Source organism: Mastigoproctus giganteus, chromosome 6, assembly GCF_048544385.1.
Source record: "Mastigoproctus giganteus isolate SK-2022 chromosome 6, ASM4854438v1, whole genome shotgun sequence".
Lineage (NCBI taxonomy): Eukaryota > Metazoa > Arthropoda > Arachnida > Uropygi > Thelyphonidae > Mastigoproctus > Mastigoproctus giganteus.
Window position 1 is genome coordinate 80,926,348 of NC_143580.1, and position 22,549 is coordinate 80,948,896.

Here is a 22,549-nt window from a genome sequence, read left to right on the forward strand (position 1 = left end):
TATGCGACCAGTTGGAGGTCGCTGTAGAACAACTTAAACAGAAAATGCCCAGTGTAGGAATGCAGAAATGTATTCTTCCTTTTAAATCTATGGCTAATCTTTTAGAGCGACTTACAGGAGTGCACAAACAGACTTAATTCCACAAAACCAAGATTTCTGTCTCGTCATTTAGCTTCATCACAAGTTATAGTTGCGGCAAAAACGAAACTTAGCGATCTGCGTTATTATGCAAGAAATTAAACTCCACAGTGCATTATTAAAATCAATGTCACGTAAATTGATAAAATTGCACATATCCCGTTATAATTATTCCATAAGGAGAATAGCAACTTTTTTACCCTCCAGTGCGAAAGTTCTCTCTGAAGCACATAATTCATTGATATTCTCTCTTTAAATTTAACAATTTTCTTTAAAATTAACATTTGTAGCACATGACAACATTTTCTGTGATTTTACAGTCATTTGTTTACATTTCTAACTTTATCAACACCATTAAGTTTAGTCATAAATGTTTACAGACGTAAGTTCAGTTGTTAATGCTTGATATTAATTGAAATGTGCTCCTCCAAACTGCACGACTACTCAGTATACCACTCTAAAATTCGACACTTCTCAGTTCCCGGATTTTAAAGGGTTTATTGTAGTTGTTGAATTTTAGACCTGCAAATCACTTCCACCGAACTATTACGATATTTCTGTAATACTACTGGATGTCCGTATAGGATCAGAGGATTTTAAAAGAAGAATATAACGCATAATCTTAAATATTAAAATAATACAGTGGTATTTCAATATCTGATCCCATTCACTTAACACCCATGCTCGGACTTAACGTCAATTTCCTAAAAATTATCCTTCCCCCGCCCATAACTGACTATAATCGCACATGTTGCGCTTGCGTAGTGACTTTTTAACGATTTTGTCTTATTGATTTTTAATACTTTAAATGTTAATTACTATATTAAACATATATTCAGAGTCTCTAGACTGATTACATTAACAACAATAAAATTATAGCTAATAGGGATTAAATATTGAAACACTGAGCTCCAGATAAGTATCCCTATACGTTCCCATATTATAAAGAACTCGCCTGACTACCCCATTTCGGGAATGCAGTCCGAAGTACAACTGCAATAGTATAGTAATATTGTTACAAGAATATTATCCTTGGAGTAAGGTCCACTAAAAAACGCGGCCTGCTTAACTCTATACCTACACACCGATCACTCTGTTACTGCCCTGTCATTAGTTTTTTTCCGAATACACAAAGACGTTCCAAGGTTTGTAAAATTTCTTACGCCTCTCTATTACTAATTGATTAGCAAGGGCTTCGCACCATTTTCCCTTGTCAAGCCTAGGAAAAAAATTCCGGACACTTTAGTCGCAGACCTTGAGTTCTTAAATGTTAAATATTATATTTCTAATATCATTTGTATAGCAATGCAAGCGAAAGACTTGAATTGACGAAAGTCCTCCGCCCCTATCTCAACCTGATCGGTGGTCATTTTTCGTTTTAGTAAATCGAATGGTATCACGATTTTTTTTATCCCGATTATAAACAGTTGCTCTTATTTACTGAATATACCAATGCTAACATTAAGAACTTGAGTGATTTCATCAACACTTAACCTTAAACGAATGTCGGTTAAATCCTTTCCTTTTTCCTTCATTAAAAGGTAAGAAACTCACAAATGAATGGAACTCACTAATAGTGTTTAATCATCAACCTTTCAAGGACAGTGTGCGGGTACACTCTGAATTCAGATGCCTGTGTTGAATTATTTGAAATCGGGGAAGAGATTTGTGTGTAATAAAACTACCAGCTATTACTTTGCAAAAATGTGTACTCATCGGTCGGTGGAGGAATTCTGAAATACATTTATAGGAGTTCAAATTGGTACACTGATAACCCTGTCTGTCCTTGTTGCGAGTTTCGTGGAAAAGTGCCTTGTTAGGATGATTAAAATAATTGTTTTGGTTTCGCGTTGAGCACAAGTCCCGTAGGTTTGTAAACCTGGCGTAAAATTATTAAAGATATTTTAACTGTAGAATGCGTAGTCACACGTATATTGCCAACAAATATAAAAACAAATAATAAACATGCGCGCATTTCAGTATCCCTTTGCATCACTAGGGGCACATCCAGAACATCTTCATCAATCCAATCAGCAAAGATGCTCTGTTATTTAGGAATCACATCTTATAAGTCGGAATCAAGTGTAAATTAATTAAAAAAAAGTAGCATTAATAAAGTGATGATTTTACCTCTTCATTCTATGAAGTGGTGACCACCGTATACGAACTAACACGTAGTCGGTTTTGGGGATATTACAAAATTTGTTGGCAAATTGGTATGAAATATTATGCACAACGTTGATTCTGGAGTGTCGTCTTCATCACTTAAATGTGGGAATAACCCCAGTAGCTATGATTGGCCAAAGAGTCAACTAAAGGCATAATATAGAGCACGTTTTGCAGGCTACTCGTATTTCCATTAGCAGTGCACTGTGATTATTTATTGCCAGTCACGTTCTAAAAAGCTAAGTAGTGTAATAATAAATCGTATAGTTAAACGTTATATTACATACTTCTGTACTACTTTTTGTTCGTAAAACATTCAAATACCAGAAATCTCATTAGTCACTTACCTGATATAGATTTTAAGTTTACATAATTGCACAATAGCGTATTTTATTTAAGATAGAAATGTGCTTGTAAAAATTATGATAGGCCCATCTCGAGATCTTTATTTTTAAAGTAAATCGTACGCTGACAAAAAATTTCTGACCTCTAACGTAACACTTTTATATATAATGCGTATACTCAAAAGTTAAAGTAATAAGAATTCTCCCAGAATTTTGTATACATTATGTAGTTATTAGGAGCGTTAGCATATATGCATAGTGCGCCCATTGTCTTTACCATATCCGTCCGTCCTCATGTAACAACTTGATTCTGGACCGATGAAAAGCCACCCCAACTTTTATTAAAATCGGAATAATAAAAATCCAACAATTATTATTTCTTTGTCTGGTCCTGTGTCCGCATTTAATAACTCGACACCCATTGGATAGATTTTCATGAAATTTCATATTTGGGTACTTTTTGAAAGATTTGCCGAGCACGGAAATTATTTATTTTTTCACATATAGGCTGTCCGTATACTGTATTGTAGCTGAGGCACTGGATATTGTTTGTTGCCATGCGCCGAATTTCAGAATGAATGAGCAATGTAGCCGATGTGCAGACATGAAATGTTCTAGCATAAAAGTCGTTGCATTCTGCTCTTTTTTTTTCCTTTTTTTTAATATTGAATTATTACTAATTTTCTGACGCGCCTAAAATGTAACGCACTGGGTACACTAATTAACTTGTTTATTTTTGTTAAGATTGTACTGTTAATAAACTTAGTAAAATCATCTCATCTCAGTTCTTTCAGTGGCATGATGCAATGGGGTAAAGTCAGTTTAAGCTCTTCAGCCTGCATAGATTAAAATCTTTTTTTTTTTTTTTTTTTATTTCGCAAAGGAATACAGATAATTCTTAGACGTTTCGTGGTGCTTCTATTATCTCTTCTTTAGTGACTCAATTCTGTCCATTTTACTTCTTTTGGATTATGAATCGCTGTAATAAGGGCATCGATTCAATCTCCGAAGGAGTAAAACTAAATGTCTAAGAATTATTTGTATACCTTTGAGAAATTAAAGGCAAATTTCAATCTAAGCTGTTTGAAGTGCATAAACTCACCTTTCCACTATAAAAAAAAAGCCCCGTAGCCTGATTTCGTAGCTTTAGAACGCAATATCAAAGATGCTAGGCAGGTAAATTTAAAGAACTGTTTGTTAGGACAAAAAAGTAAGTCGATTACACATGAAGGAAATAACTTCATTCTGTATAGCAATGAGCAAACTAAGTTTGCTACTACTTAGTGTATCGATTTAATATTGCGAAGACACTCTGCCACTTGTTGTTTTGGTATTGTACTACTCTAGTGGAGCTGTATATTGCTGCATTATTTAAAGTGCGTGCCACTACCCAGACCCGAGCTTTAATTTAGGTTAAAGAAAAACTCCAAACCTCAAAAAAGACCTCTGACAGACAGTAGACGAAAGCACAAGTTCGAAGAAAGAGAAGAGAAACAGACGCGAGGCGTGAAACACCCGTTCGAAACAGAAGAGATTAAAAAAAAAAAAAAAAAAACCACCAACCTCAACTTGCTAATGTTAATGAATCTATTCAGAATGTAATATCCAATATCCCAAAAAAGGGCCAACACCGAGACCCAGGTATTAACCCTTTCCTGGGATCTCATCGATGGGCAGTGAAAACCTCAACAACCCAATGAAGGGATATAGCCACAATATGTGGTATGAGAGAAGAGGCAGTAAGAAATCAAAACGGGTTTGTGGCTAAAGTCTTATGTTACGATGCCTATATATTCTGTAATGAGGCTTTATCCTTCATGTACATTGATTAATTTATTTTGTCTTCATAAACTATATTATCGATCAATAATTATGTTATGTTATCAGTAGTAGTGAAACACTAAGTGGAAAGAGAATAACAGTAATTCAAAGATCAGATTTTAATATGATGCTGTACTGCTTCTAATTTGTAATGCAGTACGTAGTAGTTGTGGAACACTTTTCACTAATCTCGATGGTAAATAAGTGATGTGGATGAGTTCTCGTCCCACAGTGATTATTGCGGGCTAGTCCATCAGTGTCATATTATTACCCTCAAACCTCACTCACACACGGACTTTGTAACGAGGGACACTATTCTGTTGAAAATACTTGCGTTGTAAAATTTCATCTGTGTTAAAAGACAGATGTGTGACTGACACTACCGTTATTCAAAGTCACACAGATGACTGACTAGTGTCAGTCATCTGTGTGACTGACACTACCGTTATTCATAATTGGAATAGAGAAGTTTTTCAAAACATTTTCCGGGTATTCCATTTGACAAAAGTAACGTATATCGAGTTTTGTCGCTCCAGATGATCTTTTTCATTCCTCTAGAAGCGAGTTTTCCCGACCATGACACCAATGCGCAGTTGTGCATTGGTGTCATGGTTGGAGAAACTTCAGTTCGTGTTCGGCTGCTTCTCCGAAGTGTTCCTATTTAAGCAATACTGTGCGAACATACTAACCACAAAAATAGTGATTAGTATGCATACTACCCACTATTTTTGTACATTCTCAAACGCTATTCGAAAATTTCTTAGTTCAAAAATGTGTAGCCTTACTGACCGAAGAATTAATAGGAAGGAATACAAGTTACATGCGTTGTTAAGCAATAATTTATTATTTCATAAATAATTTTTTTCCATTTTCAGAGTCACTAACGATGTAAATATGTACAAATTATATTCGGAATATTTATGTCAGCTCTCTCTGGTCGATGTTTCCTTTTGGCATGGCTAATTGCGTTTGTATTCAAATGGATGTTTCGGACGGAGGTCTTTGGAATACAGATAAGCCCCGAAATTCCACAAAGATAGCATAATTCTTGCCTCGTGGCATCCCACATTGAAATTCGCTGAGCTTTGCATGTAGGTTGTAATTAAAACTTTTTCTGCCGCTTTATTTTTATCCCTTTGCTACAGAGTTAAAACTGAAGTCCCCTACAACATTTGCATAAAATGTGGATTTTCGTTAGTGTCCGAATACTTTTGGTAACATAGCTTAGCATGAATAAATCCAAAATCATATCAGTATTCTTCCAATTTTTACTTTAAATCTCATCTAGCTTTATTTAAATGTTTCGTACAATGCCAGAACACGAAGAAGATTCTTCATATATTCTCAGAAAAAAATCTGTGTAAATATACCTTTAATCAGCCTTGCCAAAATGCTTCCAATTTTTCTTTTACTTAGTGCTTTTACCTGGACACGACTGTTACAAAATGACGTCTTCTTCAACACTCTCTGCGGTTAGTACTGCCACCTGTTGGCTCCAGAAGAAAATCCACCTGCTCTCTCCACGTGATTGGTTGGTGGACACTCGACAGACGTAAACATTCCTCCGTGCAGCGAGCGGTCGTTTTATATTAGGCAAGGTGCTTTGCAGAGCGAGCGCGTGCTACTGAATTGTCTGCTAGATATGCTCGCCTCTGCTAGGCTACAATGACGTTGGGGTAAATAAGAAAAATTGCGGTGGGACGTTGCTGGTTGTTTAGTGCATTGCTCTGTGACTCGACCTGTGTGCAAGTTAAAGTTTGCATCTGGATCCGGATTCCCGCATCTCCTCCCCTTCAACCTTGGGCATGGCGGAGGAAGTTTGCTCAGAGCGACAGCTCCCTCACATTCAAAGAGACACGCTGCTAAAGGTAAGAAACCTCTCACTAGTTCACTGTTTTGTAATTTACAAGGCGAAGCAATGCTACGCAAGCGGAAACAAAGATATCTTAGCTTATAATTCATAGCGTTTTATACTTGAACTTCAGCACCTGTAAAATCTCTGTCTCCCTCGCACAAAAAAGTGACATGCTGCACGTTTCCACTGGGATCACACCTTCATAAATTCATGCGGATATGTCGGGAATGCAGTAGATTCCATGCATATGCTGGGGTACGGTCGTGAAAAAGGAAGATGATAGCATGTATATGTTCAGTGCTCCTGTAAATCATTCTTCACCGTGGATCGCCCAGTTCTGCAGGGATGCCTACCCAAAGGCCGTCAGTACTGGTCTCGTTACCTAGCTGCCGGCTGATGTTTAAAGGTTATTGCCACGTCTGCTGACTTGTCCGCTTAATATCGATCTCTTGCCAAGGCCTAGCCGCCTCTTTTCCTACGATTCTCATTACGTTTTCGGAACCCTTGGAAACCCGGTGAGTTTTTACCCGACAACGTGCTATGAATTTTAAAAGAAATTAAAAACAAAACATCGGCCGTTTTTTTTTTTTTTTTTTTTTTGCAACTTGCTTCGAATGATAAATAACTTGGCAGTTGCAGAAAGGAAATGCACTTGAAAGCCTGATTTTGGGTTCCGGAAAAGGGTTGCCAGAACCCGCATATACTTGACGAATGCATGTTAAAACCTACAAAGAACAGATATTTATAAAGCTTTCCAGCACACAAACTATTCATATTAAATAATGCAAATATAAAATACGCAGAAGTTTTGCATATTATTATCGGGCAGGAGTCATGGGATGGAATACCTGTTACACTTAAGTTATTCTGTAAGGACGCAATTCTAATCATCACTTTTTAATTTCATATTCATTATGAGAGTCGTATTTAGCAAATTCTGCAAAATATTCACGCGTACCAAGTAGCCATTGTTTAAAGAAGGAAACACCGCTTTTTAGCAACCCACTCGCTATTCGTATTTATTATAATCAATCGGAACTTTGTTATAATGCGCAGAATAATAGTTTCGTTGCAACTAAATGAGAGACTATCCTTAGCAAGGTTTCCACAAAATTCTGATTAAAGAGGCACTGATTAAAAATACATTGAGCACTTTTGTTTATTAATATAAACCAAAGAAAGGCAACAGCTAAGGTATAAGAAATCATTATTTTCTACTGCTTGCATTTATGGTATTGCAATTACATATAGACAAATCCAGTGATAAATTCTTTCCATTTTTCCTTTCAAACAATACGATCATACTTTACTTTAATAACCATCATAATTTTTACTATATAATCATGGCGTGGCTTCTTCATCCAGTTAGATTTCCAGTGAAGTTAGCGATCGGATTATACAGATGTTCTTGAACCAAAAAATTACCCAATTATACTGCGTTACAATATATTTTACAGTTACAATGTATGAAAATTCTTCGTTTTATATAAATTTTCCTGCTTTTATTTATAATATCATGTTATTACTAAACATTGCTTGTAATTTTTACCGTGGAAGTACTAGCATATCTTTTATTTTAATTAGTGAGTTATTATTATTGATAGAGAACCAAAACATGTCGAAGAGTGCAATGCCTCTGCGTATCTTCACGTCTGAGCATGCGGGGTTGGGAGTATACAGATATAAATACTTAATCACTGGTTCAGGCATGGGCGCTCAGTCAGTTTGTGGGGACTGAAACAAAGTAGTGTGGCCGCTCTTCATTGTGGTGAGTTGCTTATCTGCCAGTATGTCAGAACTTGAACAATAAGGAAACATCAGTCAAATTTTGAGAGTGGCTGAACATTTCGAAGTGAAAAAGCGCTTTCCTAGCCAAATACAAATCGATGCTTCCTCGAGTTTTAGCTAGCTTTACTACGAAAAAAAACTCATTCCGATGCCCGGGCATCAGAATCAGTGTATATATACGAATATGAGATTAGGCGCTGTGTTAAGGGGAAACTCTACTAAGTAGCAGTGCGTATATCGCTTTATGGGTTTTCTGGAAATACTGTAAGTGCCTGATAATCTTTATTATATAAAAGTAATAAGTTCTTAATGTGAGAACTGCATGTATCACCACGATCATCGGCATTACTAGTTTTTAATTTTCACACTGTCTAATCTTATTCGAGTGTAGTCTTTATAATTCGTTTGCAACTGTTTTCTTGTAATGGCTATCCACATACACGGAGGACTAGCACAATGTTTTTGATTTTCATTCAAAATAAGCTCGCATCTCACAACAGATCCATTCCTTTGGCAGTTTTTAAAACAAAACAGCGATGTTTGATATTTTCTTTTATCTGTCATACATAAAAAAAAGTATACGTAACGATTGCAATGTGAAAGATTTATTTAAAAAAAAATCTCTTACACTTAAACATGGCACTACGTCATGCATTGGCGCAATGCTTCAATTTCAGAAATGCGGGTTTATGGGTCATTGTCCCCGGTACGGTAAAACCCCATCTTTCTGTTAAACCGAAATAGGATGCGATTGATTCAGTGCTTGGCACTATTGAGAAATAATGTCAGTGAGGTAAGAAGTGAAGCACGTGAACTTTATCATTCATCACTATAAGTAAGGTTACGCATTTACAAACATAGACACACGCTGGTAATAACTCTCGAAATCGAGCGTGTTATTCTCTTTCTAAAAGCATCTCACTATTTGTGAAGTGTGGAACTATAAAAAATGACTCCTGTAAACACAGGCCGAGCTGAGAATAGTCTGAGTGATTGGCCAGAAATAGTCTTTGTATACCTACCTTTTTGTACGTGTGAGGAGGTAACAACTTTACCTTTTTGATTATGGAAGTAACTTTCCAATTCTGAAAGAAGGGTATTGTAAACTGAAATATTATTTTCACACAAAGTGAAAATTTCACTGTGTGTAAGAAATTATAATTTATTATACTGTCTATTGCTGTATATAATTACTTTATATAAAAATTATTCGTTGAAATTTCACAGTGAAGAGTTGCATTCAGTTCTGACTGATCTAGTAGATTCATAACATGACCGGAAGCCTAAAAAAATGTATTTTACGTAATACATAGGAATTTACCTTGAACTGGTTTCAAAAGGAATTTTTTTTTTTGTTGTCCAGGAAGGTAAAAATTCAATTTTAAACATAGATGAAAGTTTTTTTTTTTTTTTTTTTTTTTTTTTTTTTTAAGACTATAAAAATCGTAATAGGGTGCTAGTCAACCAGTCATTGACCGAATTTCTTAAATCTAGAAAATATATCAGTGCATTAAATTTTCCTGCCTACCATTTTTGTTTCAATCAATAAATAATCCTTTATTTCGTACAACCAGATTACAGCAGGAAAAAAAAAAAAAAATAGCCAGCACATCCTACAGTGCTAGGGGTTAAAAGTAGTTGTTAAAATTAAAGTATCGCTATGTAAAGGGCTCTGGAGCGAGTTCTAAGGCTCGTACTGAAGAGAAATTTGGATAACAGGTACAATAAAGAATGCGCTTGCGATTTATTGGGAAAAAAATAGTTACAAAATTTGTCACTGTATGGCGCGTAACTATCTTAGTTACGATTATGCAAATAATTACGATTATTTGCATAATCGTAAGTTATTGTCACAGCGCCACTACTCAGCTCCACTGTACTGCATAAAAGCAAAGCAGTCTTTTCAAAGCAGCCTGCACTATAGTAGCAATGCCAACAACGTTGTTGCAGGAAAAGGCGCTATTAGTGAAGATATCAAAACAGCAACAATGCAGCTGCGGCTATCAGAGAATTCCGGGGTCAGAAGCGCATAAGGCGTGGACCTATGACTGTTTGTGCTGTCCGCAAAATTATTGCGAAATTTGAAGCGACACGGCATCTTGGTGTTCAACCAGGTAGAAGTCGAAAACGAGTGGATTCCTCTCGTGTTGAAGATGTGGCTATGGCTGTCGTAGATTTATCAAGTCAATCTCCATGTTGTAGTACAAGTGTGCCAGCTGTTTCTCGTGAAGTGGACATGCCGTATTCCATTGTAAGGCTAGTAATGAGTCAGGTGTTGCGGTACTGTCCTTACAATATGCACATGCTACAGCAGCTAAAGCATGGTGATGCAGATATTCGTTTCACATACGCATTTCAGTTTCTGGCGCCAATGACAGTGGATATCACTTGCCCATGGAACATCCTTTGGAGTGATGAAGCCCACTTCTGCTTAAATGGACAAATGAATACGCACAACTGTCGCATTTGGGCAACAGAAAACCCTCGAGTTATCCAAGAGATCCCGTTGCATTCTCCAAAAGTGACAGTGTGGTGTGGATTTACGGCCACATTCATGATTGGGCCATATTTTTTGAACAGGTAACACCGACTGGACCCCGCACCTGTTCCGTCACTGGACAGCGATACTATGAAATGTTAGCAAATTGTTAGATATTTACAATTTGTAAATATCTACCAATTTACAATTAAAATTACAATAAATATGCACACAAAAAAATCCATACCAATCGACACAACTGCCATAGTATACAATTATAATGCTCGGCAGAGCCAATCAGTTGCCATACCACTACATAGCCGAGATTTTCCATCTGGAATGAAAGGTGCTTTTACTACCTTTCACTCGTTTGGAGAGTCTAGTCTCCAAATTGCAGCGTCGTAGTGAGTTACGACTTTCTGCAACATATTCAGTGACCCACAAGACATAGTAACGTACTTGTATGAATTAGTGTGCGTTAGATAGAAAGAGTTAATGTTTCTTGGCATTTTAAAACGAGTAATTTTACTGAACAGCGAAAATGCATCAAATTCTCTTTGAAAAAGTGCAACAGAAGCCCAAATAATATTAAAAAAACAGCTTTTAAATGTAAATGCAAGTCTAACAGAAACCGTAATCCGCAAAAGTTTCGGAACTTAATAAGCTTAAAAGTATTATGCAAGAGAAAAAAAGTGAACCAAAAATACATAACATCTCAAAAGGAAACCGATAAAACCTTCCAGTACCACCAGAAATGCTATCAACTCGCTTTATCTTTTTTATAGGAGGACAACTATGTTAAAATTAGTAAGAGCCAAGGTCTTTCTAATTTTTCTGCGCAAGTTGGAACTCGCAAAATTATTACAAGTGCTCCCTTTTCCGCTTCGGTTAAATTCGTAACGCGCGTTCTCAACTAGATTTATATGATTTTCAATAACGTTTTTGGCTATCTAATTAAGAAACATTCATGTTTGACACGTGAACACATCGTAGTGCATCTTGCTGGAACACCATCTTAAAAAACAAAAAAACTGGTAATAATAAAGTTCCGTGTTTGTGTTTGACGCAATCAGCTAATTGTACTTAATCTATCAAATTATGGTGTTACAGGTGAATTTACTCAGAATAAAATAGTAGATAGCTATACTGATATGAGGTATGGTTCACTTTCAGTGTGAAGTGATTGAGCGAAACTAAAATAGATAAAATGGCCAAAATCTAACCAAATTATTATAGTGACTGCAGTAAAGATTTTATATGGCCCTGCTAACCTATTCGGTACACATTCGTATTTGTCACGTTTGGGTACGTAGCGCACGCTGGAAGGAAAACAAATTTTCCTGCCTAACACAAGATGTTTCGGTTTTTGCAACTGAATAACAAACTTAGAAACGCTATCCTTGCTGTTAACGCTAAACATTTCGTTTACTGTTTAAAGCATTCGATCTTATAATAAATTATAAGATCAGCCTGTCATAAAATGAACCTAAAACTGGCTGAGTGTTTATTACATTTTTTTTTTCATACCGTTTGCTATTCGATTCATATTTAATTTGAATAATAATAATTTTTCGGAACTATACAAAACTTTCTCGTTTTATATTTTCAATAACGTAGTGATAATATACGATAGCTACCGTAACTTTTTTGGTTACAGTTAGGCGTATCTTCTGTTACATGTATTATTTTTTGGTTGGATTTTATATTATTTTGATATTTTAACGAAATCAGTGACATATCTGATTTCATTAATATATAATTCTCATCAATAAGAACATTTTCTTATGCCAACCAGTCGGCATGCCCCCCCCCCCAATTAATTTAATGAGTGCTCATGGCCCCCATACCATCGTTTCAGTGAACGCGATGAATTTGCAAGTTAGGTTCAAGTGAAATATTTCTTAATATTAAAGAAGATTCGGTTGTGTCTTTATGGGAATCGCGCATGTAAAGTATTACACGATATTTTCTTAGCCAAAGTGTAAAACTCTACTGACCCAACATGATGATCCGAAGAATAAATTAAAACATTCATTTTCTTCAATGAAAAACTATATTAGAGTCAGTTACCGGTTCTTTCATATGTAAAAGACCACAAGTTGCCAGTGTATGCACGTGCGCCAAAACGGATGGATGACAAGGTATTCGACTGACTTCTGTTCTGGCCTTTTATATTCTATCAAAATACGGAGATAATTTCAACGATGAGGTGCAGTACCAAATGCCCGCATCTCTCCCATCTTTAGTAATAAACTACTTATTCTGCGCATTTTCAAACAAGGTAAATAAGCAAAACTTGTTAGAACATGTTCTCTTTTCTAGAGCTGGAAGTTTACACATGATTAATCCACTCCGAGTTCGGGGTGATAGAATAATAATCGTCCTCCTCGGACTTCAGACGGCACGAATCTCGCTTTAATATCGAACATAGAGAAGAGAAAATGGACTTCTATACATTTATGCTATATAGCTCGTTCACAGTGAACTAAGCGGTGATCCTCGTTTGAGAAGAAAATGTTTATTTTTACTCTTACATCGAACTTGCTGTTTTTACGTGAAATACAAGTTTGTCAGAAAAAGGAGACAAGTACCGAAGAAAGTAGGTCACCAACGAAAACAATTTTGTCCGCAGTGTTACAACGGGCATTTTAGTTCGAGGGAATACTTGGGGAAGGTGGGGGAAGAAACGAAAGGCGATTTAATCATGGATGAATGGCAAGACATGTTATTTATGTGTTTGTCGCTCCGATTACAACTTCCTAACTAAATATATTTAGCAAATTGTATTCCTGGCTTTTTTCCTGGTAATCTTAAAGGCAGTTCCGTAGCCGTATTCCGAACATGGGGCCTTTATTTTAAACAGATAACAGTTCAAACTATGAAGAGTTTTTCTGTTCGTGTTTTAAAATTAGTCTGAGTTTGTTTATAGGACTATCGGAATCGCATTCAGTTACTAACCCGAACTTTCATATTATTTAAATAATTCTTTAAAATGTATAAATATAAAATACTTTTTATAATTATTATTTATTTATTTTATTATTATTATTATTTTTTTTTTGCTTTTTTTTTTGATTCCAGCTATCTCTTCATAATAAAAGCATCTGCCGACAGTGGCTCCATTTTAACCGACGATCTGAGTACATTTTAGGTTTCTTTTATCCGAAGAAGACGAGTATTATAATGAAAAACGTTGGCTTTATGCTTTCCAGTACAACACAAAATTGGCAGATTGTAAAAGAGTTAAAGCAAAAAAAAAAAAAATTCGTTAAGAAGGAATTTTCAACAATAAAATCGCTTAAAATTAATAATGAGAAAAAATTTCCATACTACCAGAACTTCAATAACGTCGTTAATATTAAGCACGCTGCCGCCATACCCTGTAGACTGAGAAGGCTGTTGCATTCATTGAACATTAACGGTAACCTTTACAATGGATGAATCTTACTCGCACGCACATATGTACAAGACGCTCTTTATCAATGCACGTACTTTTTTAAAGATCTATAAGGAAAATAATCTGCGTTATTAAATGAGGGAGCAAGAATGCGAAGAAAGTACAGTATGAACCAAAAGTAGAGAAACTTTTATTTATACAGGGTGTTAGCATTAGCATTAGTAGAGGCATATGATGCAAGAAAGCAAGCTTATTCAGCATCAGCCAAAATAAAAAAAAAAAAACCACACACACCACTCCCATTTCACCCCTCCGTTCGTTCGAAATACCTGTCCAGTTGAGCTTTAAATTTGTTTAGGCTATCAACTTCAACAACAAGTGATGGAAGTCGGTTCCACCAACCAACCACCCGCTGGCCAAAGGCAAATTTCCGCACATCTATCCGACATCCGTCCTTCCTCAATTTGAATTTATGCCCTCTGAGGTGATTATTCTGAGAAAGATGAAGAATCCCATTGGCATTGAGCATGCTCAAACCATTCAAAGCCTTATACACCTCTATCAGATCACCTCGCCGGTGCCTAGTCTCCAGACTCTGTAATTTGCAAAACTTAAGCCTTTCTTCGTAAGAGCAACCCTTTGTTCCATTTACTAATCTTGTTGCCCTTCTCTGTACCCGTTCCAGCAGCTCTACATCCTTCTTGAAATGAGGCCTCCAGACCTGTATACAGTACTCAAGATGTGGCCTAACCATTGCCTTATACAAGGGAATAATCACCTCCTTATCCCTGCTAGAAAAATTCCTGTATATCATTGACAAGACACCATGAGCTACTCTTGCAGCTCGTCTGCACTGCTCAGAGAACTTCATATCTGCCTGCACAATTACCCCCAGGTCCTTTTCATTCTCCACCACTGTCAGTGTAGTACCGCAGAGTTGATACATTGCTCTGGGGTTACTGTTACCCATATGTAGTACTTTACATTTGTCAATGTTAAACTTCATTTGCCACCTCTCAGCCCATCTGTTCAACCTTTCCAGATCCTGTTGCAGCAGCATAGCGTCAGTAGTGTCCTTAACGACCCTGCCAACCTTTGTATCATCTGCAAACTTAGACATTAAACTTGATATCCCATCATCAATATCATTCATAAACACCGAAAACAACAATGGACCCAACACTGAACCTTGAGGAACTCCACTAATAACATTAGTCCACGTTGAGCAGTGTCCATTGATTACCACTCTCTGTCTTCTGCCACTCAACCATCCCCTTATCCATAGCAGCAATTTGCCTCCAATGCCACACTGCTCCAATTTGTGCAGCAGTCTTCCATGTGCAACAGTATCAAAAGCCTTTCTAAGATCCAAATATATAATATCAAAGTTATTCCCTGCATCCAGTTCTTTTGTGACTACATCATAGTATCCAATCAAATTGGTCAGGCAAGACCTGCCCTTAACAAAACCATGCTGCGTCTGAGCTATAACTGAATTCTTGTCTAGATGATCCTGCAGTGCTTCTTTAACCAGTGCCTCCATTAATTTACCTGGAACAGAAGTTAAACTAACAGGTCTATAATTACTTGTGTCAGCCTTTGATCCTCCTTTGTGAATTGGGGTTACATTTGCACATCTCCAGTCTATGGGTACCTCCCCTGAGTCCAAAGAAGCTCTCATAATTATGGCTAGGGGTTTGCATACTTCCTTTGCTGCCTCCTTTAATATAACTGGATAGATCCCATCCACCCCAGGTGCCTTTTTTATGTTTATCCTCAACAATCTCTCCTCCACTGTCCTCTCAGTTATTACAAAATCATCCAGCTCACTGCCAATGTTTACTTTACCTACATCATTCTCCTTCCTGAATAACTCCTCATGCGTGAATGTAGATGCAAAATACTCGTTTAGATTGTTAGCCACCTGAGCAGGATCCTCAACTGTTGAACCATCAATATCCAGTGGACCAATCTGATTCATCCCTTTCCTTCTCGAGTTCAAGTATGTAAAGAACTCCTTTCTGTTTTTCTTTGCATCCTTTGCCAAGGATTTTTCGTAGTCTGCCTTTGCCTGCATAATCTCCTTTGTGACTTGGTTACAGACCAACTTATATCTATCATAGGCTTCCATGTCACCCATTAATTTGTATGTATCCCATGCATTTTTCTTCTCTGCCACATGTCTCATTAGTCCATCTGACAACCATTTAGGCCTAAACCTTGAACAATATTTCTTAGTTATATTTCTTAGTTTATATTTCTTAGTGGTATGTAAAGCCTGGTAGCCACCAATATTAGTTCCTTGAATGCTTCCCATTTTGAGTTTGCTGTTGGTAACATCATCAGTTCGTCCCACTGTGTTTCAGTTAAACGTTTCAGAACTTCTAAGAGGGGTAGGGTACATCCTGACAACTCGAAATCATATAGCAATGTGGGGTCGGAAATGCTTTCCTGAAGGGGTGTTGTACACAGAAGCACCATAAAAAGAAAAGAGACCGTAAGTGAGAAATCGTTTTAATAATACATGAAAAGAAGCAAAAGGTACATGGATTAAAGTAAGTGTTCGAAGTTTCTTCAACCTCGTATTGCTTTCGCACAGTGGTACCTTGGAAAATGTGCTACAAATCCCCTTTTTCCTGCTGAAGTGTTGTTTTCAAATGAGGCATCCTTCACAAGGGAAGGAATTTTCAACACGCATAACGACCGTATCTGGGCGGTCGAGAACCCGCATGCAATACGACGTCGTGCAGCACAGATTCGATTTTCGGTCAATGTATGGGCCGGTATTATGGGAGATCACCTCATCGGACCTTACCTGTTACCGTGTCGTCTAACCGGACCTATCTACTTGATCTTTCTGCAGCAAGTATTGCCACAACTTTTGAGAGATGAACAGATTTCTGCATCGACGCAACAGACAATGTGGTTCCAACACGATGGAGCCCCTGCCCATTATAGCGGAGATGTTCGTAACTACCTGGATGTCACATTTGGTCAACAGTGGATCGGACGTGGTGGTCCCGTGCGTTGGCCTGCTCGGTCACCCGACCTATCATGTCTTGATTTTTATTTCTGGGGTCATATGAAATCGCTAGTTTATGACACCCCTGTTGACAATGCTGAGGAGCTGGTTGCAAGAATCGCAGTAGCTGCCGAAGAAATTCGAAATTCGCCTGGAGTATTCCAGAATGTTCGGATGTCCATGCGTCGGAGATGTGAGGCGTGCATTGTAGCCCGTGGAAGAAACTTCGAACACTTACTTTAATCCATGTACCTTTTTTGCTTCTTTTCATGTATTATTAAAACGATTTCTCACTTACGGTCTCTTTTTCTTTATGGTGCTTCTGTGTACAACACCGCTTCAGGAAAGCATTTCCGACCCCACATTGCTATATGATTTCGAGTTGTCAGGATGTACCCTACCCCTCTTAGAAGTTCTGAAACGTTTAACTGAAACACCCTGTATATATAATTCATTTGATGTACAAACGTAAAGAAAAGAAAACCGAATGATTGTCATGGACTTACATGCACCCTTAAAGAAACTGTTCAACATGGCCCAAAGAGTTTGGTTCATACTGTATATTTCCTTTGATGTTTATCTGCGGACTGAAGTAATTTTTAACCGACCGGGCTAGCCGGGTGGGTAAAGTGCCTCTGCCTGGAAACCCAAAGATCGCGGGTTCGATTCCCGCCTCGGGCTTGGATCAAAGTACTGCAAAAACCTTGGGAGGTGCATTATGGCCACAGAAACCTATGCGTCAACAACTACCAAAAAAAAAAAAAAATAATAATCTTTATGCGTACATGAAATCTTTCGTGCAGTGTACAGGGCGAGCCCCTCGCAGCGACATACTTCGCCCTTAAAGACAGCACTGCCAACAATTAAGCAATACTTTACATGGCATTCTTCCTTTCGTTACAATTATCCCAATCAGTGTAGTGCAAAAGATACTGGCTAAATAAATTTAAACGGGAGAATACAAAAGCACATATCCAGCAGTGGCAGAAAACTTCAAATATCAGCTCTGCCTATCGTCCGTTTCAGCTGAAATGAAAAATTTCTTTGTCACTTAAACGAACGGAGATTTTTTGTATCTCCCGGTGACTAAAGACTAAGATTTGGAGTAGCACAGCTTTAGCGCTCTGTTGTCATAAGTAAAGGGCGTTCGGCAGCTCCCAACCCTCTAGAGACAAAAACTGAATATTTCTATAACGGTGATGACGTCATTATCAATATACTCTCACTTAATTGCTGAAGGAAATGCGACGGTACTGCTTCGTATTTGTTGTCACTTGAATTAGATTAGCAAACAAAATTCTCTAGAGGAATTTCTTATATGGTTGATGAAGTTATCAGATGTGCTAGATGTATTACAGAATAAGATTTAAATGACAATGAACAGTCTAAAAGTGAATAAACGAATCATTTTTTTTTTGATAATTTTTAACGAGCACTAAGTTAAGTCCTTCGTGTTAGCAAATTTTTCTTTTTACGTTTTGAAAGCCCTGCAGGCAGTTATTAGTATTATTCTGTTCATTTGATGGAAACTACTTCATCATATGCTCCGTAACCCAACCTGAATACGCAGAAACATCAGTGTGGTTACACCTCATTAGAATACATAAACAAAAGCATTATTTTCAAACAGATGCAACTTCGCAAGTGAATGGGATTAAGAATCCCGTCATAGACAAAGGAATTTCGGAGAGATGAAAGTAAAACACACATTAGCAGAAGGGTAATACTGTACGTGGGAAATAGGTCCGTAATTTGACAATAAAAATAAAACTTTATTTGCACAGTCTTTCTGAATTAATAAGTCGTGTTTTGCGCTAGAACTCCGTTCCAAATTCTGTTTGGGCAGAGGGAGGGAAATACAATGGGCTAAACTGATAACAATAACAAAAGAAACAAAAACGCAGAGTGAAAATGTGTACATAAAGAGAGGCACGTAGAGAGAAAAAATACATTAAAATCAAGCAATATAAAATAATTTAACTAATCACTGTTTCTTCAAGAAAGTCATCAAGAAATATGAAAATGACATATTTCTAGAAATCCATACAAACCATCATAAACAAACATGGAGAATATTAAAATCAAGAATTGGAAAAGGGTTAATGCTCTATTGTAAAACAATCAGACGACTGTTTTCCAATTCTTGATTTTAAAATTCTCCATGTTTGTTTATGATGGTTTGTAGGAGTACAGATACAGTACTTTCTTTCACGAAGTAATGACGCCGACAACTAAATGAACTGTACAGAGCAAAATCAGTAACTAGCCACGAAACATGTCGGAGTTCAAGAACAAATCGGAATATTACATAATTACTTCGTTGCACATGCGATAATAAAAACTGAAGCGCTCATTATAATAAACGATGTTTTTTCTGTGCATTAGTAGATGTCTAATCGGGATTTCATAAAAGTGGTCACAATAGGAGGCATGCACTATACGTAAAACAATTTTGTTACAGTGCTTATATGTTCAGGAAATTGAATATTTCTTCTGCTTTTTCTTATTTGTGTCTCTAAAAGTATAATACATTCAATTAAAAACTAGTAAAATACTTTTCAGCCTTACATTACATTATATTACCAGCCAGCACAAATCGTGGAGGAATATCCGAATGGAGAATCGCCCCAGCAGATCTGCAAATATGCTTCTAATTTAACCTCAACAAGCCCAATTTTGATTATCGTGTTCTAAACTCCAATGTCGATTTTCTGAACCATCCTTGCCTCATTCTTCTTATTTATCATCTTATAAATGGTATCTTAGATTCCGATGAATAATTTTCCAGTTTTCAAATATACTTATTAAGAGAATGGATACAAGATATCTATAAAGATTTTTTTTTTTTTGTAAAATAAAAATTATAAATTATAATGAACTAAATAAACTGAACTCCATTTTCATTCGAATTCAATGTACACAGTACCGAGGCAAGCTCTGCTTATAATGTATGCATAGACAGTATTCTTACCAGAAAGTTTTGCCAGCCGGGTGGGGAAATGTAATATTATAGAATTTTCCGTAATTTATAAATGTGACTTAAGCGATCCAGAACAAAAATTAATTGCATAATTAAACATATGCTCCTGTCGCATTAACCTCGATCGCATAGTATGTTCGAATTAATATTGATCGAGATCAGTGAGCTGAACCATACGGTATCGCGAGAATCGCTTAACTTTTAGCCGGGCGGTCAGTTAAATTCACCGGACGGTGAGCCCATTCGACAGGTCCTGGGGAGAACACTGTATAGACGTAGAGGACAACATAATTGTAAATAATTAATATTACTATGCTAGAACGAAATTATATTCCAGATGTGTCAAATAAAGGGGGACATGGGACAGGATCTAATAGTTCCAGTTTTTATGACAGTCACAACTTACCCCAAAGTAATGGAATATGGCAATCGTCGATTTAATTTAGTTCATAATATTATAAAGGATATGGTCTGTCTTCTAACTCTTCAAAGAAAGGTAAAAGGTTATAATAACCAGTAGCCATATTATGCTATCTTTGACCTAGAATGATTTTTCTAATATTCCAAGTTTGGATGCAGAATCTAATACGAACCAACCTCCAGAAATGGATGTTAACTATTTTATAGTTCGCGTTTGCATGCGCACCGTACTTTATTCTTTCCTTCAGATGACACTTTTGCATGTAACTAACTCATTACAGGATCATTTGGGAAAAACATGGTTAAGTAATTTTCTTCTATAAGGGATGATCATCGTAATTTTAAGCATATAAATAGAGCAGCATTGTGTTATAAAGGAGGTGCTTAGGGAAAGAAGAGTAAGCAGAGGATTCACCATCTTCTTAGGCATGAAAATAAGGAGAATAATGTAAAAAATCATGTATTGATATTTTCATGACAAAACACTCCACTTCTGGAGCGGTTTCAAGCTGCCTGGAATCTAGAAGCAAAATCATAAAGCGATAAAACACCGAATTCAAGGCTCCGTTGTTTAGTTACTATTTTACATTTTCGCGTCTTTGGGTTTTTTTTTTAATCAAAAGTGCCAAAAAGTCACCAAAGGCTTTGGTTAAAAAACCAAACTAGTGGCATTACTCAGGCCTTGTGTTCTGAGTAACCCCACTGGATAAAAAAATTAAAAAAAATTTCGGCTTATACTCCTGGGCAATAACATAGGATTCGAGAAGTTAATGGTAGAAATCAGAAAAATGAATGCGTAACTTAAGTAATAAGTGTTTTCGATATACAACAAAAAAACCGTAATATTCATCAACGATTATTCGCGCATAATTACTACAATTTGTTGTGACGCAAAAACTTCAAAATAAATACTGCTATTTAACAAGGATGGCAGCACGAGAACATCCCCAAAGAATTTAAAGAACAAATTCCTTCAAATTATTGAAAATACAGTGAAACACAATGCTAAAATTAGATAATGTGGGACCCTGGCGCACATATCTGACCCTAAAAATGTCACATGGTGGTCCTGAACCAACACTGAATTTTTCCAAGGTCTCACGACCTTGGGGCACCTAGAGAAACTGCGTCACTGCACCTTGGTAAATCCAGCTTGGTGAAACCACCAAGGTTTTTAACTCTTGCACCAAGCTTTAGTGTTCTTTCCAACGATCTTTGCTACCTACAGAATACTGGGAATTTTGGCGCAAGCTAGTTTGACATTGTTTATTTTTATTTCGAGCAGACTTATTATATTTGCTGGAATTGAGGACAAGAGCTTAAACTGCAATGAAGGATTTTATTCGTACAAGAATTATTTTTCATAATACGATCGTCAGGATCGGAAGATTTAAACTTTAGGTCAAAGTAAGGGGAAGAATAGAGGAAAAACTCATTTGGCACCGTGTTATTATAAACTATCCGAAACCGAGAGGGGTAGTGAGAAAGATATGTCGCAGGAAGCGGAAGAGAAGACTGGGCGAATTAAGTAAAGATACGTGAACCGTAATCTTTCAAGGTTTTTATTTCTTTCTTTTTTTTTAATTTTTTATTTATTATTTTTTTACACGTTATGTCTTTCTCTAAAGATTCAAGCCACCAGTTGGCCAAGTGGGGGGGGGGAAAGACTGCTTCCGTGTTTTGTACATACACGCGAACTTGCATGAGTGTGTTTGCGTTCTCTTCCATCTCCACCACCTAGGAAACGTTCTGCTAACCATGTCTCTCAAATCAGTATACTGTTGCTTCCTCTGAGCACAGACGATGATTTTACTGCCCCACTTGCCAGCCTGTCACCGATAAGTTAACTGCCTCTAAATTGTATGCATTCTAACGTTTGTCTGCTTTGAAGAATCCAAAACTGGTCGAGTGTGAGAAGGGTTTCTTATCAGAGCTTCCGGATATGAAAAAAAAAAAAAAACTTGTCATCTCATTACCATTTGAAAATTCCTAGAAGTTTCTGATATTACAAGAAGCATTTGGATGGCAACTTCTCCAAAGGTATCAAACCCACATAGCGGCGGTATAGCATTGTTCGCATCCATATGGACTATGGTGGACATAACATGTATTAAGTATGATCATTCTTAATTAAAAATG

The 22,549-nt window shown here is 36.8% G+C and overlaps 1 protein-coding gene across 2 annotated transcripts in view; it reads left to right on the top strand.

Annotated features, from left to right (window-relative positions):
- The first annotated feature begins 6,026 nt into the window (after window positions 1-6,026).
- The window catches only part of LOC150084435 (dual specificity tyrosine-phosphorylation-regulated kinase 4-like), a 268,389-nt gene continuing 251,866 nt past the window's right edge, over window positions 6,027-22,549 (top strand). For both annotated transcript variants that reach the window (XM_090375223.1, XM_090375226.1), the window contains exon 1: window positions 6,027-6,337. In XM_090375223.1, the coding sequence (XP_090231349.1) occupies window positions 6,275-6,337 (63 nt within the window). In that variant the 5' untranslated portion in view covers window positions 6,027-6,274. The remainder of the gene's footprint in view (window positions 6,338-22,549) is intronic.